The sequence below is a fragment of the Notechis scutatus genome, chromosome 1 (genome assembly GCF_049901735.1).
Source record: "Notechis scutatus isolate UNSWTSFEM ecotype Mainland chromosome 1, rNotScu1.2, whole genome shotgun sequence".
NCBI classification, from domain to species: Eukaryota; Metazoa; Chordata; class Lepidosauria; order Squamata; family Elapidae; genus Notechis; species Notechis scutatus.
In genome coordinates this window covers 20,518,485-20,543,549 of record NC_142009.1, presented here as the reverse complement: position 1 = coordinate 20,543,549, position 25,065 = coordinate 20,518,485, and the positions used below count along the sequence as shown (strand labels likewise).

Below are 25,065 nucleotides of genomic sequence, written 5' to 3'. Positions count from 1 at the left end.
TTGAAATGGAGTTTACAGAAGCAAAAAAACTCAGCAGCAGAGGCAACAAATTTCATGCCAGCGCAATTTTTTGCCAGCTTAAAGATAGATGAAAAGCACTTCAGCTCGGGGATATATAATATTCATTAATTTACAAATTTTATTACTTATGTTTCTTTTCCCTCAGAGTCTCAGAGGCAGCCTCTCTCTTCATTTTGTCCTCAGAATAAAAACACTGAGATAGGTTGGGCTGAAAAGTAGTGATTTATTTAGGGCAGCTTGAAGCTGGCTTTTCCTAGTGCTAGTCCAGTCCTTTAACCAACAAACCTTACTGGTTTGCTTTGATCTACTTAATGCCAGGCCAACCCGTGGAACATGCTGCATCTTGAGAAACACATCCATTTCCACAGTAAATCCCTACCCTTTCAATTCAAGATCTCCAAGACAAAGAACATACACCTTCATTCTTTTCCTGTAATAAATCATCTCTAAGTGGCATCCAGAGAATGCCAGTCCAGGTGAGACATTTTACAACTCTCCTCTCCCTATTGACTTCTTTGTTCCGGTGGATTTGCTTGATTGCTTACATTCAATGTATCTCTCCCTCTTGAAAACTAGCCTTACCTGTTTGCTGCCAGCCCTCCCTTGCCCCCTTTCCATTGAGGAAGAAGAATACATGGCGGTTCCAAAAATGGATGAGATGTGTGGGCGAGGCCTAATAAGGCAGGACCACAAGTGAGGTGGCGAGGGGGGAAAGAAACGTCTCTATTCAACTTTTGCACAGACACTTTTGCAGGACAGAGAAGGAGACAAGATGATGGACGTGCTGGCAGTCTCCATGGTACTTTTGATTGGGATAACAATCCATGCTGTGCATGCGGAAGGTAAGAGGCTTGTTGCTTGGCTGTCGATTCCATGGGAAATTAATGAAATCCTCATTTGGAATTGAGGGTATAACAGATACAGTGCTATGTCTCTCATCGAACATCCTCAGGCTAAACAGGCATTCCTCAGCAAAATGCAAATTCTTTAGGGTAGATGGGAAAAGGATGTTGGCTATGTGTCAATATTCCGTATGAAACCTGGCGAAAGATGGAGAGTAGGGAGAAATGTTAATGAAGCTAAGCTTCATTGATTTATTTCCTGCTAAAAATGTTTTGGTAAACCAGTCAGTGTGGTGGGTATATGGTTCAATGTATTACGCTGATCCAGAAAATTAATTAAATCAGCAATCAAATTAAGCATATTGTGCGAACATGGCCTTTAGACGGCAATTTCTACCTCTTGCTAATTATGACTTGTTCTTTTAATGGACAGATTATTAACAAGGCCCCTGTTTTTCACTGTTCATGAAGAAAATATTAATCAATGTATAAGTGATTTGGTGGAAAGAGAATGAACATTGATTTGCATAGAGAACTTTCCTAAAATAAGGTGAAAAATCAGGACCTAATTATGAAAAGGTCCGTCCATTCTCCAGTTTCTGTTTTTAAAGAAGAAAAAATGGCATTTTTCAAGGCATTTTTACACTTTCAATGACATTTTAAATTAATACATAGCATAAACTGTTATTGACAACAACTTGGTTCAGCAGATCTTGACATAAAACAGATGAAAGCAAAGTGGAAAAGCTACTTGAAAGTCAATCAATGGAAAATATTCCCACTTCTTTAATAATTAAGACAACGAAGAATCTTTGTAATACATTTAGTAATCATAATCTAACTGATGTCCTAGAATCTCTAGATTTATATGGACAATATTCTGATTGATGTCCTGTTTAGTTTTTTTGGGTAATATGCTCATTCAAACAACTAAAAGGACAAAGAGTTTCTATTTTAAAAGTAAGATTTCTTTCCAGATAAACTTTGTTTCTATTCTATTTTTGTGAGGGAGAACTAAAGTTATGGTTTGTGATACAATAAACAAGGTTATATAACCTTCATTTATTACAGGGTGTTTCAAATTAATGTTGACTTTGGGTGATTGCCTAGACAAATACCTGCAAGACTATGATTCAGTATTCTAAGACCATCTCCAAGTGTTCAAAGTCTTGACTGCTATACTTGACTGGTGGCGCAGTGGTTAGAATGTAGTACTGCAGGCTACTTCAGCTGCCTGTCGGCTGCCTGTAATTTGGCAGTTCGGATCTCACCAGGCTCAAGGTTGACTCAGCCTTCCATCCTTCTGAGGTTGGTAAAATGAGGACCCAGATTTTGGGGGGCAACAGGCTGATTGTCAGCTTGAATCACCCCCCCCCCCATTCTCTCAGACTGTGTGGCAACGTGAAATATGGCTTCTAAAGCTGACAGGCGTCCCCCCCTTGAGAATCTGTCACTGACTCTGTAAACCACTTAGAGAGGGCTGTAAAGCACTGTGAAGCGGTATAGAAGTTTAAGTGCTATTGCTATCCCAGCCACCAATGACGAAATTCAAATTTTTTTCCCTACCGGCTCTGTGGGTGTGGCTTGGTATAATAGTAATAGCAACCAGGAGCAATCGGGCATTCTTTTACCAATTCAAATCATCCCTACTACCTCTCCCGAGGTGGGCCGAGGTGGTTGAATTTCACTCCTGCCAGCCACCTTTCTCATGGATGGTTGGCTGATGATTCTTGACAGTCTGAGCTTCCCTCGTGTGCATCTCACTCAGCACAAGCTTACCTGCAACCTTGGCTTATAGTCAACCACCGCTCCCTTTAAATGCACACTCAAAAGACACTTGGGTAAGTGCAGTGAGTTTTGATAGATTTTTAAACCAAGAGTTTCTGGAGCAAGTCAAGATTTTTTGCAGAATGATATGTACATCATGATGTCTCTTTCCTTATTTACATGTGTGAGACATCCTGACCCGAGTGTAAAGAGTGAAGCTAGCATCACCGTTCGTATTTCATCATGGCCCCCATTCTTCCCTATGGATGTCCATGGTTAAAATTGATGGTATATCCATGTATTCAAATTTATCTCTTCCCCAGCCGAGTCAGAAGGGGCTTGGAGGTCTTCTAGTCCAACCCCCTGCTTAGGTAGGAAACTCTATACCAGTTCAGACAAATGGCTATCCAATCTCTTCTTTAAAACCCCCAGTGCTAGAACACCCACTGGTTAATTGTTCTAACTGTCAGGAAATTTCTTCTTGGTTCTAGGTTGCTTCTCTCCTTGATTAGTTTCCATCCATTGCTTCTTGTCCTGCCCTCAGGTGCTTTGGAAAATAGCTTGACTCCCTGTTCTTTGTGGCAGCCCCTTAGATATTGGAACACAGCTATCATGTTACCCTTACTCCTTTTCATTAAACTAAACATACCCAGTTCTTGCAATCGTTCTTCATATGTTTGTGTTTGTCCCCTAATCACTTTGTGGCTCTTCTTTGTACCCTTTCTAGAGTCTCAACGTTTGTTTATATTGTGGAGATCAAAAATGGATGCAGTATTTTAAGTGTGGTGTTACCAAGGCATTATATCGGGGTACTAACACTTCACGTGATCTTGATTCTATTCCTCTGTTAATGCAGCCTACTGCCTTGGCTTTTTTGGCTGCCGCCGCATACTGCTGGCTCGTATTTAAGTTATTGTCCACTAGAACTCCAAGATTCCTTTCACAGTTACTATGGAGCCAGGTAGCATCTATACCGGGGGTTTGTCAAACACACATTATCACAGCGTCGTCATGTGATGTATCGGGACCTTTTCCCCCTTCACTAAACCGGGCGTCGGCTGGGAGTTTGACAGGCCTGATCTATACTATACCTGTGCATTTGGTTTTTCTTGCCTAAATGTAGAACCTACCTTTTTTTCACCATTGAATTTTATTTTGTTGGATAGGGCCTAACGTTCAAGTCTGTATATTGAGGCTATCTTGAGTCTATCCTCTGGAGTATTTGCTTCAGATCTTTCTCTTCAGAATGGCGATGTCTGGTAAGAGGGACAGGAAACAAAACCAAGAAACCCAGCTGATTCCTGTTTTAACGTGCCTTTACCCCATAAATCAACACACGCTATTTGCTAACCTAGGGCCTGAAGTTGAATAGGAATCCACCAAGAAGCAACGTGTTTTATGCCACAAAAAGGTTTCTGCTAACTCAGGAACTTGTAGACAACATTTTAATTAGATGTCAAGGAAAAGCCCACTTCTCAAAATATGCAAAGCAATGCTAGGGTTTACTGAACTTTATGAAGGTGGGGTTAGACTAAGCGTTAGGGTCTCCCATTTTGGGTCTTCATCCTCCAGCATGCTCATGGGGGATGATATTAAAAACAAACGGGGGAGAGATATTGTAGTATATTCTCAACCACCAATGTCCACAGGGATGGTTTTAAAAAGACCGATTGGAAGCCCCCACAATGTACTCAAATTCCCTCTCCTTTGTACAAGAACACAAATAAAAGGGGCAGGAATTTGATGGCAGTGCCACGGCCATAATTCCCCCCCCCCTTTTGACTGTCCTGTGTAGATTAGGAAACACCACTACTCATTTCCTTACTGCTCTAGCTTCCTACTCCTATATTCAAATCTAGAAGGGAAAACCATTTGAGTACAGGCGCTATAGAGAGACCAGGCTAACAGGTATAATTTTACTATAGCTGGTCCTCGACTTATGACCACAATTGATCCCCAAAATTCTGGTATTAAGTGAGACCATTGTTGAGTGAGTTTTGCCCCATGTTACAACCTTTCATGCCACAGTTGTTAAGTGAATCACTGCAGTTGATAAGTTGGTAACATGGTTGTTAAGCGAATCTGGTTTCCCCCATTGACTTTGCTTGTCAGAAGGTCGCAAAAGGGGATCACATGACCTTGGGACACAGCAACGGTCACAAGTATGAACCAGTTGCCACGCATCTGAATGTTGATCACGTGGTCATGGAGAGGCTACAGAGGTTGTAAGTGTGAAAAAATGGTCGTAAGTCACTTTTTTTTCAGTGCCTTTGTAACTTTGAACGGTCACTAAATGAACTGCTGTGAGTCGAGGACTACGTGTACATGCTTGGGAAAAAATAATAACAGGATTTCACCTTAATTCCGTTTGATCCAAGTCTCTGGTTTGACCAACACATCGAATCTACTCACACCTCAAGGTTAACTGGTATCATGGAAGCGTAGAAGCTAATGGAAGGGACCTTATATCTCTTCTAGTCCAAAGCCCTACCCAAAGCAGAAGTCCTTAGTCCATCCCAGATAAATGGCTGTCCAATCTTTTCTCCTTCTTCTCTGGGAGGCAAGCTGTTCCATTGATTAATCATTCTCACTGTCCGGAAATTTATCCTTTGTTTCACTTTCCAAAGAGCTTCCACCACAGGTGGGATGCTACCGGTTTGGTTTGGTTCTATAGAACCGGTAGCTCTGAAGAGCAGCAGACACAGAACCAGTTCACTGGAACAATCTTTTGTTCATCTGTTTGGCCTACCTGCCCGCCCGGACTCTTGGCTGTCCTTTATTTCCTGCTTTTTCAACCTCAGCTGCTTTGCACGGCACAGCTGAGGTTGAAAAAGCAGGAAAGAAGAGGGTTTTCAAATGCTGCGCGCCCACACACAGCGCTTGTCCGCTGTCTGGACAGCATTTTGCAAATGCTGTCCAAGCACTCTCACCGAACCAGTAGTAACACCAGTTGAATCCCACCTCTGGCTTCCACCCATTTCTTCTTATCCTGCCCCTCTTCCCTGTGACAACCTTTCAAATAGAAGACCAATATCATATAACATAAGAATGATCGCATGCCATATGTGCAGAAATGACCTCGACTGGTTGTAATGGTCTAGGATTCCTGCACTGACAATGGATTGCAAAAGAGAAGGCTGAACATTGATTATAATTATAGTAATAATAATAAAATCCTGGATTTTTTTCCAGGTACACTCTCAGTTTAACTTTATAGTCAGAACAGAGGAAGCACATAGGCTGCTCCGATTAGACACCCAATGCTTCTGCTTGTTATGCTAAACATATTGTATCTAGTTCATTGTAGGGTTTAGCCTCCAGACCAGTGGTGGTATTCAAATTTTTTTTACTACCAGTTCTGTGGGCATGGTTTGGTGGGTGTGGTGTGGCTTGGTGGGCATGGCAGGGGAAGGATACTATAAAATCTCCATTTCCACCCCACTCCAGGGGAAGGATATACTGAAAAATCCCCATTCCCTCCTCACCCCACTAACCTGCTTTCCAGTTCCGTTCTCCTGTGCAGGGCAACGAAAGAAAACCCAGCTGATCAGTGAAGCAGTGAATAGATGGGAGTGAGGCCAACTTAAAGTGGTATTTACCAGTTCGCCGAACTACTCGAAATTTCCGCTACCAGTTCTCTAGAACCTGTCAGAACTGGCTGAATACCACCTCTGCCCCAGACCCTTATCATCTTTGTTGCTCTTCTTTACAATCCAAGATTTATTTTTATTTTTACTTCTTGGATTTTTTATTTTATTTTACTTCTTGGCTTGCAGCAAGATGAGTGGCAAACAAAGTTAATAAATAAAAATACTGTAACATATTTTTTTATTTTACTTATCAATATTGCAACAACAATAACAATAGCGCATGGGAAATATTTTTTGTTTTGGTGGGGGAAAAAAAAGGTCTTTCAACAGTGGAAAAACATTTTTCTTAGATACAAAAATCGGAGGCCTCTCAAATATTTTAAGTATTTTGGACTTGAGCTTCAAGCAGCCCTCAACGTAACTACCGTACTCTAGTTTCCAAACTCAAGATTTTTTTCTCTGCGCAGCTCAGATTTTAATCTCATCTCCCTTCCCTTACTGCTTATCTACTTTTAATACAATTTCGATAAACAAGAGGTGTTAGGAGAATGCTTTCATTTTTTAAATCTCCGATGATTAATCCACTGCAGAAAGTATTAAATGGAGAAGCCTTTGTGCTGGGAGGGCTGAATGCAGAGGAAAATTCATTTTGCTTTCTTTTTTTTTCCAGAGCTGGTTGACTACACCCCTCATCTCACTTCTGAGGAAATGGCAGGGAAGATCACAACTTCCACTTTTGTCCTACAGCAACCAAATTGTGTTTTCAAGGAGGTTGCCAGTCCCACGGATCAGATCTGGCTGGTTGTGGGTCTTAGTGAAGGTGCGTTACTATTCTTAGCAATGTACTAGTAATAATTTCTAAAAGAGAGAGAATAACCAATACAAAGTGGCCCCTTCTAGAAAAAATAGGTCTACATCACAGTTGCAATTACTAGATGTATTGATTGATTGATTATATATTTATTGTTACTGAAAAATACTAACCCCCGTTAAACTCTATAAAAACCAGGTGATGTGGTCAGTAACCTTACTGTGCAAATTAAATTCCTGTGCAGTACTTTTTGAGCTGTATGAGCCGCGGTGGTGCAGGGGTTAGAATACAGTACTGCACGCTACTTCTGCTGCCTGCCGGCTGCCTGCAATTTGCCAGTTCAAATCTCACCAGGCTCAAGGTAGACTCAGCCTTCCATTCTTCCAAGGTGGGTAAAATGAGGACCCCGATTGTTGGGGGCAAGAGGCTGACTCTGTAAACCACTTAGAGAGGGCTGTAAAGCACTGTGAAGCAGTATATAAGTCTAAGTACTATTGCTAACTGCTATTTATGCATAGGACAGTCCTCTTTTTAAAGATTATTCTTGTTTCAAAGATAATGTATGGTTACAGTCTCTACTGTATGATCCAGTTTAGCTCCAAGGCAGACCATTGCATTAGATAAAGCTTTGGAAGTGCCATCTTCACTTCAGCTGGGATTGGATGGGGAATTACAATCCCCAGTTTCCAACAGTGTGAATTAAAATTTAACCAGCACATCAATGATTTTCAGCAATGGGATTAGAGGAGGGTGGGAATTAAAATAGGTATTAAGCCTTCATTAAGATCAATAACTTTATCTTATTTTTTATTCCGAGACAAGCCTCCAAACAAGAGTTGGATATTTCAGGAGTGTACTTTCCAGTGACATTGCAACAACATAACCCATCTCCCCATTCCCAACTTTTTCACTCTGGCAATGTGCATAGACTTGTTCCCAAATGAACTTAACAACTGCAGAGTATGAAAGGAAAACAGCTGGGCTGGACCTCAATTGGATGTTAAGGGAATTTACTTTATCCTAAGGAATGATTGCATGCCATATGTGCAGAAATGACCTCTACTGGTTATAATGGTCTAGGATTCCTGCACTGACAATAGATTGCAAAAGAGAAGGCGGAACATTGATTCTAATTATAGTAATAATAATAAAATCCTGGATTTTTTTCCAGGTACAGTTGATTAGTTTGCATCCAGCACACTCTCAGTTTAACATTATAGTCAGTACAGAGCAAGCACATAGGCCGCTCAGATTAAACACCAAAAAAACCAATATAGCTTTGGTGTTAATCATAAATATCAGCAAGCACCAAAACAGTAAACTGGCAAAGCTGGACAAAAGGCAGGCAAAAGCTCAGAATATGAGAAAGAGGAACAACAAGCAATGATTTATATTGTATACACATTTAACTACAGGTAGTCCTCAACTTACAACCAGCCACTTAGCAACTGTTCGAAGGACCTACCTGGAAGTTACTTGTGACCTAGATTCAAAGTTGCCCTTCCAGTGGTGGGATTCAAATGTTTTTACTACTGGTTCTGTGGCCATGGCTTGGTGGGCGTGGCAGGGGAAGGATACTGTAAAATCCCATTCCCTCCCCACCCCACTAACCTGCTTTCCAGCTCCATTCTCCTGTGCAGGGCAACAAAAGAAGACCTAGCCGATCAGCTGGAACTCAGGAGGCAGAGAATAGGTGAGGGTGAGGCTAGTCAGAGGTGGTATTTTCCGGTTCTCTGAACTACTCAAAATTTCTGCTACCAGTTCTCCAGAACTGGTCAGAACCTGCTGAATACCACCTCTGCGCCCTTCCCCACTACAATCATATAATTGCACTTTGGACGCTAGGCAACCTGGCCACATTAATGTCCAGTTTCAGTGCCCCATCCTCATATGACAATGATTTACTATGTATTTCCCAAAAACTGATGTTTACTTCTGTTTTTTGGCAAAATCAGCTTATAGTGAGCCATAGTTTCACTTAACAACCAAAACATTTGCTTCACTAAACTACTGCATACTTGAATAATGACCTTCACAAAAAGGTTAAAAAAATGGGTTGGCCATGTGACTGACCCACTTTACAACTATCACAACTTATAACCATGATAAGCAGGCTTCATTACAGTCATAACTCGAAGACTATGTGTATCAAAAAGACAGTACTTTCCAGAACCACTGGAAACAGGACTATGTGGGTAATAAGCATGCGCTGTCCCAAAGGGAATGGCCTTTGGTTATTCCAGTTGTTACCCTTTTAATACAGGGATCCTCAAACTACGGCGCACGGGCCGGATACGGCCTGCCGAAGCCATTAATCTGGCCTGCACGGGACCACGAGGCTGCCCTGCCCACATCGCCCCACCTACCCACTGGTTCCCACCCACCTTCTGGAGGCTAGGGAAGCCAAAAATGGGGTGCATGGAGGCCTCGGGAAGCCAAAAAGTGTTACTGGAGCCAGGGGAGGCCAAAAATGGACCTGTTTTTGGCCGGCAGAGTGGTACTGGAGGCAGGGGAGGACTGGATTGTAGTAGGAGGGCCACCTGCAGGATTTCCCTACCGGCCAGCTGGTCTTCAGCACACCACTTGTTGGCCTCCAGACGTCAGATTCCCACCATCCAGTACCAGTTCAGGGGTTCCTTCCCCCCACCCAAGAGAGGGAGAGAGGGAGGGGAGGGAGGGAGGGAGGAAGGGAGAAGTCCCTCACTTACACCCCAAGGCAGCCACTTCCCTTCACTAACCTGGTTTCCACCCCCAGGAGTATAACGAATTAAAGTTTAATTTGTGTGTATTGTTTAATGGACTGCTAACTTGGCCATGCCCACCCAGTCACATGACCACCTCACCACACCCACTCAGTCACATGACCACCTAGCCATGCCCACCCACCCAGTCTGGACCTCCAACAGTCTGAGGGACCATGAATTGGCCCCCTGTTTAAAAAGTTTGAGGATCCCTGCTTTAATATACTTAACAATAACTGAATAAGATGGAAAGAAGGCTTCCAGGTATTCCCCCTTTCTATCACGATTCCCGTGTTCCAGGGGATTCTCCTGTTACCAAGTGATTCTCCCTGCTTGTACCAGGTGATTTTATTTGCTCTATTGTGCCGTTGTGCAACTGGTTGGACTATTGTACTATGTTCTGCATGGGACTGTCCCATGGGTGGGATTCAAATTTTTTAACAACTGGTTCTGTGGGCATGGCTTAGGTGGTGGGTGTGGCTTGGTGGTCATGTGACTGGGTGGACATGGCTTGGTGGTCATGTTATTGGCTGGGTGTGGCCAACTCAATATCACTCACATCGAGGCACGCATCTCCTCCCCTGGCCTCTCATGACTGTGGAGATGCTGCAAGAGTCGTAAGTGTGAAAAACAGTCATAAGTCACTTTTTTCAGTGCCATTGTAACTTTGAATGGTCACTCCACACAAGCAAAGTACCAGCAAAGGAGGGGAAAAAACCTCCAGAGAGGTTCCTGAGACAGGAAGTCTAGTCCTGCCAAGAATGTAATAAGGGTTAACGGAGAGGCAATTTCTGTAAGCAACACCAGAATGTTTCCTTCCTGCCTTCCTTACAGGATTAGGCCAGTAATTTCTTCTAACAACTGGTTCTCCAAACTGCATAGAATGTTAACAACTGGTTCCAGCAAATAGGTGCGAACTGGTAGAATCCCACCCCTGGACTGTCCTTGAAGAGTATCTCTTCATTTGGGTGCAAAATGCAGCAGCATGGGCAGTTAAATGTGTTTCTACCAGAGCACATATTGCATCTCTGCTCAGCATTGATTACCAGTTTGTTTCCAAATCCAATTCAAGATGCTGTTTTAGACCTTTAAAGCCCTACATGGCAAGGGATCGGGTTATATGGCAGATCACATTTCCCCAATGACATCTTCCTGTCCCGTCAGATCCACCAGGAGCTATATTTTGTAGGTCATAAATGGTGGGTCTTTTCTGCTGTGACATCCATGTTATAGAATATCCTCCCCCTGAAGTGATGCTGCTTTATCACTTTTGACTTTCTGAAGACTTGGTTTTGCCATCAGGGCCAGGGACACACAGAGACTGGCAAAATATTGAGATTATTCATATCCCTTTGCCCAATATTTCTTCTTAAGCTTTGCTTTTAATGTTTTTAGTAACAATAATAACCACAATAACAATCCTTTGTTATTTGTTAACTGTTGGTTAGCTCTGTTGTACATTACTCAACGTCATTTGTTTTGTGAGATGAATGGTATTAAAATTTGATGATGGTTTGGTGGACAAGGCATGATGGAGCCATCACTGACAACTTCAGCTTTGTTGGAATGGAGAAATAATCATTTGCTCTTTGTCCTTCTAGCTGTACAGAGTTTCAAAAATCTCCCATCGCTCAAGAATCTGACTTACCAATCTTTTGCCACGAATGATTTTTACATGACTTTGAATGTCACAATGTCAAGCTATTCCTGTCCAGAAAACCCCAATGAGATTGCCGTCCTGCGCGTGGGGGCAGAAACTACGTGCGTTACGGATCTTTGGCGGCCATATTGTAATGGTCCTCTCCCAGGTCCCGGACCATACAGGTGAGAAAAGAATATTAAAAGTTTCCCTGAAGTTCTCTATAGCTTACTTCTTCATTGTCTGAATTAATATCAAAATAATACATGTCCATAATACAGAACTGACAACTTTGAACTGTGGTGCTGGCATAAATTGCGGCATATACCATGGTCACCCAGAGTAACTAACAGAGAAGTGTCAAATCATATAAAACCAGACATATCACTGGAAGTTAAAATCATAACACAAAAATCATCTGATTTACTTTCACTATTTTATGTGTGCTAATTCTTTGGAGAAGGCAATGGTGCAAAGAATAGTTAGTGGACAAAGAAGGGGAAAGCAAAGAAAACATTTGATAACATCAAATCTGATGCAAAGTAGAACAACAATTAAAGAAACTCCGCTTGACAGGATAGGATAGGATAGAATAATAGAGTTGGAAGGGATTTTGAAGGGACTTGGGCAGGAAACTGTACAATTTCAGACAAATAGTTATCCAATCTCTTCTTAAAAACTTCCAGTGTTGGAGCATTTACAACAGTGGTGGGATTCCATATTTTTTCCTACTGGTTCTATGAGAGGGCGAAACCGCCTTTTTTGTCAGCACTGGTGGGCTGAGCTTTTTTTTTTTTAGCTCAGCTGAGGTGTGGCAATCTGCTCTGCTGCGCGAATCAGCTGAGCTAAATAACAAGGGAATATAGGAAAGGTAATAGCGGGGGGGGGGGGAGGCCAGCCAGAGGTGGTATTGCCGGTCCTCTGAACTACTCAAAATTTCCACAACCGGTATGGCGGAACTAGTCCGAACCAGCTGAATAACACCTATGTGTGTGTGTATGTGTGTGTGTGATGTGTGTGTGTATGTGTGTGTGTGTATATACACAGCAATACACACACACACACATATATCCAAAATCTCCCACACTTTAATGTTTCATTTGCTTTTTTCCTTTGTTTATTTTACTTCTTCCTTCTGCATTTTAATTTTTAACAATAAACTTTAACATGAGGTTTGATTTACACACACACTCTCTCTCTCTCTCTCTTTCTCTCTCACACACAAATGTGCTATCGAGTATATATCCAAACATTTGACACCTTCATTCTCAATGTTGCTACTCAGAACAAATCTTGTTCAGTTGAGAGAAATCTGTTAAGAATAAAACTATTAATATTGCTAATAAGTGGTGACTCAGCTGAATACACTGGGACATTTTTCAAAGCTCTTTGCTTTTGTTTTTCAGCCCAAGCATTTCCTCTCTTTAAGCATCTTTAAATGCTATTGATGCAAAGGAAGATGTATTTTCCTTTTCCACATAAAAATATCAATACCTATTACACAGTTAACTTTCAGGATAAACAGTGTTATGCAGAGAATTGAAAAGAAGTCAGAAACAATAAGCCCAATAAAGTTAAAGACATGAGATGAGGAAAAGAAAAGATAGATAAATCTGACTTACATCAATACCTTTTACTAATCTGTTCATAGCCTTTTACCATTGCAAATCACCTTTGCTTCCAAGACATGTAGATGTCATTATTTACACTCCCTTTTGTTCTTGAATTTTCCAGTGTTTTGTAACAGTAGATCTAAAATGTGTTCTTCTAAGAAAAAAGCTCAATCAATTATTTAGGTTGCAATAGCTTGTCTTAGGAAATAAAGGCAGTAAATCACCAACAGGATTCATTGTCAAAGGGTTATTTCTCCAAGAAACTTGGACCCCCAAGAATGACTAATTGGATATTGTCACTTAAGGTAATTGTGTTACATTTCCTGTTCATTTCTTGTTAAAAGTCACCTATTTGGGAAGAAATGAGGAAGGGTTTGGTAGCCACATTCTAAGTCCATATAGGTGGTGGGCGATTGGGAGAAAGGAATCCAGTTGAAGATTTATTTTAAAACTGTGAATTGCCTATTTTAGAACTTATTTGTTTATTTATTTTGTCAAATGCTTACAATATAATAGAAAGAAGAATAAACATAAGTTTAAATATAAGAAATAGGAACTAGTAATTGGGGACAATAGGACAGGGACGGTAGGCACGATTGTGCGCTTATGCACGCCCCTTAGAGACCTCTTAAGAATGGGGTCTTACATTACAATTGTCAGGTACTTCCTTTATTGATCTGGGACAATCCATCATCATCATGTGTTCTCCATCTCAGAATGAAGGGACAATGGTCAGTTTTGGTGCTCATGTTCAAAGGAGGGTCCAAAAACCAGAATAAAAGGAAAGTGAAGGTCTTATCCGGCCCAGGAGAAACTGGTTCTCCATCCCTACACAAAACCTGCCCACACCCCACCAAATTTACGAATCAGTTTCACACCCAAAAAAACCCCACATCCTTTTTTTTCTCACCCTCCCTGTTGTTCAGGGAGAAGGTTTACCTGTAGAACTTTAACTGGAAGTTTTCTATTGATTATTTATTTATTTTTTTAAAAAAAAGTATTCTAGGAGGGTGGTGGCCATGAAGCACTGCTCCATATGCCATGTACATTAGAAACAGGTAGAATTTTGATCTGATGACCATCTTGGCTTTTTGGGACATTTTGCAGACATGCCTGCTCTAATCTCTGATCCCCTGCCAATTCTCCACCGTGCTTGCCTTCTTTTTACAGCTGATGTTCTTGTTAATGACACTTGCTCTGAGTTGCACTTGATTTTAATGAGGTCATTTTATTTTTGCCTTATAACACTGGATGGTTCTCCCCTCCATAATCATTTTCTCACATCTGTATTTCATTTTTCTTTTTAATTATTAAATGAATAGTTAAAAAGCAAATAGAAATCCAAGTTATATTATTAAATTAATTTTAGCCATAGAACTCAAGAATCTCTTGGTTTCTAGGCCAGCACCTTAACCATTACTTTGTTTAAAAAGGAGGAAGGATTGTCAAAATAACTTGTAAGAATTGCATGCGAAAACAGGGTTGGAGGAAACAAACTTGTAAAGCTGCAAACATCACAGATAACATTTCAGAATGATCTCCCATAGAATGATGCAAAAGACAAGAGGCTGTAGCAAATTACAATCTGAGATGGACCTGTAAGTAGGAAAGGAGACTAGAATGAGCAGTAATACTTTCCAAGATGCATCAAACCTGACGTCAAAATGTTTATCATTTATTTGCACAAGGCAAGCATTCTTTTTATTTGAAAACTACTCGCTCCAGTGAGGTGAGTGGCCGGGCGTGAAAAGGAGTGGCAAGGAGAAACTGGGCAAGGTGAGGCCTCCCTCGACATGAGTGATGTCAAGTTGGCCACACCCACCCAGTCACATGACCACCCAGCCATGCCTACCCAGCTGGTCATTGGGACAGAGAATCGGTTGTTAAATTATTTCAATCCCACCATTGGCCGCTGGATAGAAATTTGTTAGTTAAATTAACAAGCAAGGCAGCGTGGTTATTGGGCAACCCCCACCCCTCCAAGAATTTTGAAATTCAGCATTTAAAAGGTAGCTAAAGTGGAAAGAGAATGGGGGTCTATAGGTGACATAGCTATTTGGGATTTTTTCAGGACAAGAATCCTATTCATCTTAATGGTAGAATTTAGAATGGCCTTACCAAACCAATGCTGGTCACAGGCATCACACTACAAATCCCACACTCCCCCAGCCTCACTGAATGTTGAAGTCAAGGGCACCTGGGGGGAAAAGATCAAGCAGGAATAGTTGCCATTTATTGAAAAAAAAGCAATTGCTGACAAATTTGGAACACCATTCACTGTCGCTAATACACACAGCCTTCTCTTTCTAGGGTCAGGTTCCTGGCAATGAATTCAACAAGCATCAAAGCGGAATCAAAATGGTCTGATCCCATCACACTGATTCAAGGTAACTAGAAATGGGTACCACAAGCATCATCTATCACATGTCCAGCCTGTTGAAATCCCATTCATATTGTTTAGACAGTCACACATGGACCTACCTCTGTAATATTTCATATACACTAACTTGAAAATAAGCATTAAATTCAGCTGGGTTTCTTTCTGAAAAGGAGCAAAACCATTGTAGATGGAGTCTGCCTTTCTCCTCTGGGAGGGTTAATTTTAATATTGTGATTATTGTCACTATTAGTTATTTTCAACTCTCTGAAAACTCCCCAGTGTTGCTTCACGAGTGGGCAACCTTAGACATTGGAGTTAGACATTGGAGTTAATTTCACTGGGTGAAACCAGGCTTAACAGTAGTAACTGTGAGAGGGAACTTGGAGTCTTAGTGGACAACCAGTTAAATATGAGCCAGCAGTGTGTGGCGGCAACCAATAATGGTAATGCAATCCTAAATCGCATTAACAGAACTGCATTAACAGAGGGATACAATCAAGATCAAGTGAGGTACTAATGCCACTCTATAAAGCCTTGGTAAGACCACACCGAGAATACTGCAACCAGTTTTGGTCACCACACTATAAAAAAGATGTTGAGACTGTAGAAAGAGTGCAGAGAAGAGCAACCAAGATGATTAGGGGACTGGAGGCTAAAACATGAAGAATGGTTGCAGGAACTGGGCATGGCTAGTCTAGTGAAAAGAAGGACCAGGGGAGACATGATAGCTGTGTTCCAATATTTGAGGGGCTGCCACAGAGAGGCACCTGAAGGCCAGACAAGGAATAATTGACGGAAACTAATCAAGGAGAGATTCAACCTAGAAATAAGGAGAAACTTTCTGACAGTGAGAACAATCAACCAATGGAACAGCTTGCCCTCGGAAGTTGTGGGAGCGCCATCGCTTGAGACTTTCAAGAAGAGATTGGACTGCCATTTGTCAGAAATGGTGTAGGGTCTCCTGCTTGGGCGGTGGGTTGGACTAGATGACCTACAGTACAAAGTCCCTTCCAACTTTGTTAATCTGTTAGTTCACGATGCAAAATATGATATGTTTGACTATGGTTTAGTGGAGTGTTTCTCAACCTTGTTAACTTTAATGCGTATCAACTTCAACTCCTAGAATTCCTCTGTCAGCTTGCAAGATTGATGGTTGTCCTTCAAGATGGAACACACTAGAATGGCAGAGTTATGAATGCTAGTATGACTTTATTATAAGGTTCAAGTAACAGAATCTTGCAAGTCTCCATGTGCCTCCCTCATTCTTTTATCTTCATGAGAATGAGGGAGGGTCATGTCTGAGACACTTACTCAAATTACATTTCTGCTTTGGACTCAGGTTTCTTTTATCTGTCCATTGCCTTGGTCATGACTTTTCCTCCTGTTCCTCAAGGTTATTCCTACTTCCCATTACAGAGGTAGAAAATTTTGCATGGATCTTGCTAGAATTTGCAGTGAAATAAACATGAGCAGGAAACATTCTGCCCAGCCTTCATTGTTCTCTGACGGGATGGGAGGGATGTTCATCATACATTTGGAACTGTTTGTTGAGATGTTGGCTCTTGGATTTTACTTTCTTTTCACAACAAGAGCAATTTACTTTCTGAATATTGTTGGCCATTCTGCATGGTAATTCAAGGAAGTGTTGCAAAGGATAAGCAGCCTCTGAGGAACAGTTCACACTGTTGTATGTGAGTTACTTGTTGCTGAAAAAGTGGAAGAAAAAAACTAGAAGACCCATACGTATTACAAATAATTCAGATAGTCCTTAACTTATACCCATGTGTTCAATGTCAGAGTTATGACAGTTGCAGTATCCCCATGGTCTTGTGATCAAATTTGGATGATTGGCAACCGGCATGTAATTATGATGGTTGCAGTGTCACAGGGTTATGTGATCCTCTTTTGAAACCTTCTAACACAGAGGTCTCCAAACTTGGCAACTTTAAGACTTGTGGACTTCAACTCCCAGAATTCCTCAGCCAGCTGGCTGAGGAATTCTGGGAGTTGAAGTCCACAGAAAAAAGGACTTATGAGCAGTCCTCACACTTACAACCATTGCAGCATCCCTGCAGTCATGTGATCCAAATTCATATGCTTGGTATTTGCAACAGTTGACGTGTCCTGGAATCTTGTGATCGCTAATTGTGACCTTCCCAGAGGGCACTGACAAGCAAAGTCAATGTGGGAAGACAGATTCGCTTAACAATCGCAGCAAAACAGGTGTGAAATCCAAGTTGATTCACTTAGTGATTGCATCATTGAACAATGGAAGATGCAGTCCCAATTGTGGTTGTAAGTCAAGGACTGCCTGCGTTTCTGAAACCTGCTAACACCCAACACTCAAAGATGGCAGCATATTTTGCCTAAATCTGCCAGGGTAGAAATACACTTTTCAAATGCAGGAAATCCAGGTAGTCCTCAACTTATTTGTTTGGTGGCTGTTCGAAGTTACAGTGGCACTGAAAACAGTGATTTATGACCCTTTTTCAGAGTTATGACCGTTGCAGTATCCCCGTGGTCTTGTGATCAAATTTGGATGATTGGCAACCGGCATGTAATTATGATGGTTGCAGTGTCACAGGGTTATGTGATCCTCTTTTGAAACCTTCTAACACAGAGGTTTCCAAACTTGGCAACTTTAAGACTTGTGGACTTCAACTCCCAGAATTCCTCAGCCAGCTGGCTGAGGAATTCTGGGAGTTGAAGTCCACAAGTCTTAAAGTTGCCAAGTTTGGAGACCTCTGTATCTAACAAATAAAATCTATCGGAAAGCCAGAGTCTCATAACAATCATGTTACTAACTTAACAACTGCAGTGATTCACTTAACAACTGTGGCAGGAAAGGTCATAAAATGAGGCAAAACTCTCTCAACAACTGTCTTGCTTAGCAACTGAAATTTTAAAGTCAGTTGTGGTCATAAGTCAAGGACTAACTGTAGAAATCCAGGAAGACTGGTGTTATGTCAACCTACCCTGTTGGAGGAGGTGTTTCTCTGCTCTCTGAATAATTCAGGTTCACGCTTCCCTGCATATCTTGATTTCAAGGAAATATTTCAGGCATTACAAAAACTATCCTGTCCTGGAGGAAGAGACATTCTTCTAAGATGGCACCTTGTGAAAGGATTACACGATAAAACTATACATTTGTTTTTTACCAGGGAAAAGTCATGACAGAATTGATGTCAAGCCCAGACGGCGGAGAATTGGAACGACCATCATTGCTACCATCCTCTCCATCCTCTCTGCTATTCTCCTGGCTGCTCTCATTGCCACCTTCATCTATAAATAGTATGTTTCATCTATCTATGAATATATGTACATACACACATCTATCTATCATATCTATCTATCCATCATACCTACCTACCTTCCTACCTACCTACTTTATCTATCTATCTATCTATCTATCTATCTATCTATCTATCTATCTATCTATCTATCTATCTATCTATCTATCTATCTATCTATCTATCTATCTATCATACCTACCTACCTATGTCATATCTATCTACCTACGTAGCTACCTACCTATCATAACTATCTATCCATATATCTATCTACTTACCTACCTACCTATCTACCCACCTACCTACCTATCTATCATGCCTACTTACCTGCCTACCTACCTATATCATATCTACCTACCTACCTACCTACCGTGTTTCCCCAAAAATAAGACTCAGTCTTATTTTCTTTTTGGACCCAAAATAACACTAGATGTTATTTTCGGGGGATGTCTTACCCACTTACCTTAGGACCACTGCAGCCATGCCTCCCACACCTGACACCAGTCACACCACTGCCTGATTTCTTCTGTGGCCGCTTGCAGCCACTTGCAACCAACACCGCATAGCTTGTCACATCGGTGCCGCTGCATGCAGCAGGAGGCTGCATCGTGTGTTGTGCCATTGTGAGAACGAGTGGCAGCACTGACATGATGAGCCTTGTGGCGTCCTGCTGCAAGTGGCCACAAGCGGCTGCAGAAAAAGTCAGGCAGTGGTGCGACAGGTGTTGGGGAATGGGAGGCCTGGCTGCAGCGGTCCTACGGTAAGCGGGTACGAGGCACGTGGGGCAGCTCCACCCCACCCCAGCTAGATTTTTACATCTGTGCCTTGCTCTACCTTGTACAACCAGATGGTGAGTGGGGCTTAACTAGAGCTTATTTTTGGGTAGGGCTTATATTAGGTGCAAGTGTGAAAATTGGTCTAGGAGCTTGTTTTCAGGGTAGATCATATTTTCGGGAAAACATGGTACATATACATATATGGGAGAAGAGCCTTATCTTGACCCAATCAGGTACCTTGAACCCATGGAGAAAGGTCCTTTTTTTATACTCTGTGATACAACTCACATGCTTGGAGTATTTTTCTTGACATTGTGAGATAGTTCACACATTTCACTAGAACACAAATTTGCTTGCTTTTAGGGATAAGAATCCAGCCATTGTGATTTGTACACCATTATTTAGAGCTTAGTACAATGTGTGAGGCCAGCCAAATGTGGCTTACTCAAAACCATGTTTAACAAATATTTGGCTCAGCACCATAGACAAACTCATCCATTTGGAAAGTCCTCCCAACTGTGAAATCTGGCCAAGAGAAAAAGATTCTTGCTGAATTTGGACTTGGACTGAATGGGATCCACTTGTCTAGGACAGTGGTCGCCAACTGGTGGGCTGTGAGAAAATTTTGGTGGGCCACAGAGAAATCTCACCCCCAGAGCACCCCCCCAAAGCAATTAATCCTGGCTGTGCAGAACACACAAGGCTGTGCCACCCACATGGCCCGTGGGAATCCTCCCTGCCCACTCACTCCTTTCCCGGCAAACTTGCCTGCTAAATTGCTATTTTTCCGACCATCAGCTGTTCTGTTGTGCTGGGAGATTTAGATTAGCTAGGAAGCAAGAAATGGTTGGATTTCTTGCTTTCTAGATAGTCTTTAGATCTTCAGGTCTGCTTTTAAGCACAGCCAAACCTCCCTTAGGACTGAAGGTTCTATTATTCAGTGCAGACTTATGGCAAGCGAATTTGAGAGACTGAGCTAGCCGATGGCAGATAGATAGATCACTGAATGTTTCTGTGAGCAACTCAATCTGTCTGCCTGCTTTGGCTGATTTTGGGTAAAAGTTGCTCTTTTTTTATAAAAAAAATTCAATATTTGCATACATGGTGTGTTGTGAGCTAATTTTGTGAGTTTGCTTGCAAGCAAATTTTATGTGACAGACTGAGCTAGCCAATGGCAAATAGATCTCTGAATGAATCTGTGATTCTGTGAGCAACTCAATCTGCCTGCCTGCTTTGCCTGATTTTGGGTAAAAGTTGCTCTTTTTTTATAAAAAATTCAATATTTATATAAATACTTATAATATTTACATACAAGCCATGCCCAGCCAAGCCACACCCACAAATTAGGCCACACCCACAGACTGGTTAGTGGTTCCTGGGATTTAAAATTATGAGTTTGGTGGTCCCTGAGGTCCAAAAGTTTGGCGACCCCTGGTCTAGGAGATGATGAACCTACCTAAGATTTTCTATACTGTGGGGAAAGTTTTCCTATACTGTGGGGGAAGTTTTCCACAGTCTTTGGTAGGTCTTCTCCAAATTTGCTACCTGAGATTCTACAAAGTGGGAACCTACTGTACTGAAAAACCACATTTCTCTAGGGTGACAGGCTGTCCTTCAAATAGTTTCTCAACTTCTAAGGGTGCTGTGGGAGGGCTGCCATAAAACAGATGGAGAAATATCAATGTTCTTGAACTACTAGGTAAGCTAATCCTATTATATTATAATTTCATTGTATACCATCTTCATTCCTTCTTTGCCTTTCTTTTCCACAGTTCCAACATTTGTGACAAACAGATGTCTACCAATTTTCCAGGAATGCAGGATCCAACCATAGTACGCTACACCTCTCATCAAATACTAGATCAGTTGTCCAACAACTCATGAGCTCCTATGTTGCTGAGGCTCAGTTAGTATTTTCTTTCCTTTTCCTGCCTGCTTCCTGTTTCATTTATTAATTGCAAACTTCCAGTTACATTTTATGTTTGAAGAGGGGCTGCCATCTCTCGTTTCTTGTCTGCTCAGAAGAAAAGGGAGGAAGTGAGCGTGGCTATCTTAAACTATGGCCATACATTCTGATATAGCCACACTCATATACCAACGATTTATATCTGTTGATGTGAGATCTTCATAGAATCAAATTGTTGGAAGGGAATGTGAAGGTCTTGTAGTCCAGGGGTCCCCAACCACCGGTCCGCGGACCGGTACCGGTCCCTGGAACAAGTCCTACCAGGCCGCTGGCTTGCTGGGCGCCGCCATCTTGTTTTGATGAAAAAGTGCTTCCGGTGAGCTCACCGGAAGCACTTTTCATCAAAACAAGATGGCGGCGCCCAGCTGATGTCGGTACCGGGCCGCGCCATAAAAAAGGTTGGGGATACCGGGCCGCGGCGTAAAAAAGGTTGGGGATCACTGTTGTAGTCCAACCCTCTGTTGAAGGCAGGAATCCTCAGATCATCCCAGACCAATGGTTGTCCAACATTAGTTTGAAAACTTCCAGTGATGGAGCACCTAGAACTCCAGGTCAGCTGTTCTATTGCTAAATTGTTCTCATGGTCAAGAAATTCCTCTTTATTTTGAATTTGGGTCTCCCTCTATGAAGCTTCCATCCTCATCCAACCACCAGGAACTTTGGAAACAAATCCAGACCTTTTTCTCAGTGAAAGCCTTTCAGGTATTTGAGAGAAGACCAACAAGGATGATTAGGGGACTGGAGACTAAAGCATACAAAAATGGTTGCTGGAATTGGGTATGTCTAGTTTAAGGAAAAGAAGGTGACATGATAGTGGTGTTCCGATATCTTCGGAGTTGCCATAAAGAAGCAATGGATGGAAACTTATCAAGGAAAGAAACATCCTAGAACTAAGGAGAAATTTCCTAACAGTTAGAACAATTAATCAGTGGAATAACTTGCCTCCATAGGTGGTGAATGCTCCTACACTGGAAGCTTTTAAGAAGAGATATATACACTGTATGTATATATATGGAAGATGGCTTGATGTTTTTATGTTTTGTTTGTTTATGTTTGTTTTAAAAACCAATAAAAATTAAAAAAGAAGAGATTGGATTACCATTTGCCTGAAATGGTGTAGGGTTTCCTGCCTAAGCAGGGGGTTGGACTAGAAGACCTCCAAGGTCCCTTCCAACTCTCTTATTCTGTTGAAGTACTTATTATACGAGTTTGCATAACTTGTAAACCATGACATAATGGGAGTGGAAAAGGGTGAATTGGTTCAATGATTAACAGCTAAACACCACACAACTCTCTTAGCTGGTTCCCAATGCAATAATTTAAAAAGTTTTATTTCTATCTATCGTGTAAACACTAAACAATTATTCTTGCTTAAATTGCCAAGAAGACGTGATGTATTTTGGTCCTCCCATCATACTTTCTAGGCTATGTGTTCATATGTCAATCCATCTTTGATCAGTCATTAGTAGGGTCCCTTGGAGTTATTTGTATCTCAGGAAAAGAGGTGGGGAATTCATATAATTATGATCAGCGGCCTCAAAATATTCTCATTGGTCAGTAGCAATAGCACTTAGACTTATATATTGCTTCACAGTGCTTTAGAGCTCTCTCTAAGTAGCTTACATACTGCCTCCAATCTGGGTCCTCATTTTACCAACCTTGGAAGGATGGAAGTCTGAGTCAACCTTGAGCCAGTGGAGATTGAACTGCTGGCAATGGGCAAAGTCAGACTGCAATACTGCATTCTAGCCACTGTGCCACCACAGCTCCAGTAATGAGAACATTCCATTTCGTTAATCAACCAGGACAACAGTGGGACAGCATGATCATTAACATATTCTACAGACATAGCTGAATAATCTGTGGAAAGAAACACCAGTGTGTGATACAATCCATGAAGACAAAGAAATGATGAAACATGGGCCGTGATGTCAGAATGTAAATCCCAGCTATAAAGGCAAGACATAAAGGGAGCCACCTCTAATTCCCATTACAACTTAATGTTATATTTATTCTTATGTAAAAAAAGGGATTTGTAATAGGGCTTCTCTGTTTTAAATCATTTGTTTTTGTAAAGCAAAATTATGAATGTTACTAAGAGTAAATTTATATTCTTTCACAGCCAAGATGTGATTGTATTATTTTATTGCATTTCCCAAGGAGATTTTTCTTTTAACTGGATTTAAAAAAAATTAGATATCACAAGGAAATTAATTTTCTTGGTTGGAGACTCAGTCACAGCACTCAACATCTTGAAAGAATAGGGACATAAAAGCTGGAAAGAATTCAGCAGTATTCTTAAGGAAACTAACTTCCACACTCGGAAAACTTTACATGGTTCTCTTTTGTGAATATAGCCTCTTCGTGTTCCTTTCAAACCACTTCAGGGAAGTTACTGAGGGAAAAAACTGGGAAAAAATACTGGACTTAATATAATTAGTTATAGCAGGGAACTCTGATTTATAGAGTCCCCCCAATATCTGACTTGTTTTTGTAACAAAAACTCAGCTTGGAAATCCTAGTAATAAGAATAAAAATAAATATTTGAACAGGGTGCAAATTCCACAGCCTTATGTTCAGAAAAATATTCTGAGAACCATCAACTTGGTGGGAATAAGATTCTCTAGATCTGTATTTTTCAAAGTTGGCAACTTGAAAATGTGTGCTAGCTGGGGAATTCTGGAATTGAAATCTACACATCTTCAAGTTGCCAAGTTTGAGAAATGCCAATCTAGACGAACAACATTATCCTAGCCAGCTAGGATAATGTCTATTACACAGAAAAAAAATTGCAGTGTTTACAGGTATTCCAATTATTTTTACTTAAATATATTCAATAGCAAAAAGATTCTTATTCCCAAATAAAATACTAGTCCCATTATAGAATAATTGATATTAGCCATTATAACATTGGACTTTAAATTGGCATGTTTGCCTGCAAACATTCCCTAACTCTATTGTTGCCACATCAACTGAACATTTATAACAAATACTCTTACTGTGCCTTAAAAAAAGAACAAATATAACACTGAGAAAAGCTAAAGAGATAAATATTAATATTATTTCAAAAATGAAAAATTGTTAATAGATCGACCAGAGGAAAATGATCACTATATATGCCCCCCTGTCTATCTGTATGATACACACACAAACACACAAACACAGCTATAGATATATAATATACCTGTCCTACAATTAATACAATGTGATCAAAAGTAGCTAAAATACTTTTTTAAAAGAGGCTAATGAGGCACTTTAGAACTACCTCTGGTAGAAAAGAGGACACTAGAATTTTTTTTTTTAAAAAAGCCTTTTTATAATAGATTGCTTTCTGAGTGAAGCAAAACTGGAATACATGTTTGCATTGTGCAGAGCAAAGGGCACGTGAAATGTGCAAAAGGATTTCAGCGACCTGCTCATTAAACCTAAGCAGCAGCCAATGGGGGAGTACTGTGGTATCAGTGGATTAAAAAAGGCAAGATGGCAGCCACAGCCAAAGCAATCCTCACTATTGTGCCGCATTACTACAGATAGGGCACTAAATGAATGGCGGGGCCCCTCCAATTTATATAGGGTAAGACACATTTATCATAGGAACTGGTATGGGATCTAGATCTCCTAGATTTTTC

General features: G+C 41.1%; 1 protein-coding gene across 1 annotated transcript; it reads left to right on the top strand.

Moving 5' to 3' along the window:
* The first annotated feature begins 538 nt into the window (after positions 1-538).
* Positions 539-21,483, top strand: LOC113415153 (uroplakin-3b-like). Its single transcript, XM_026672432.2, has 6 exons — positions 539-863; positions 6,891-7,040; positions 11,374-11,596; positions 15,335-15,411; positions 18,566-18,695; positions 21,243-21,483. The coding sequence occupies exons 1-6, from the start codon at positions 794-796 to the stop codon at positions 21,352-21,354; spliced, it is 762 nt and encodes a 253-aa protein (XP_026528217.1). The 5' UTR covers positions 539-793; the 3' UTR covers positions 21,355-21,483.
* Positions 21,484-25,065: the final 3,582 nt, after the last annotated feature.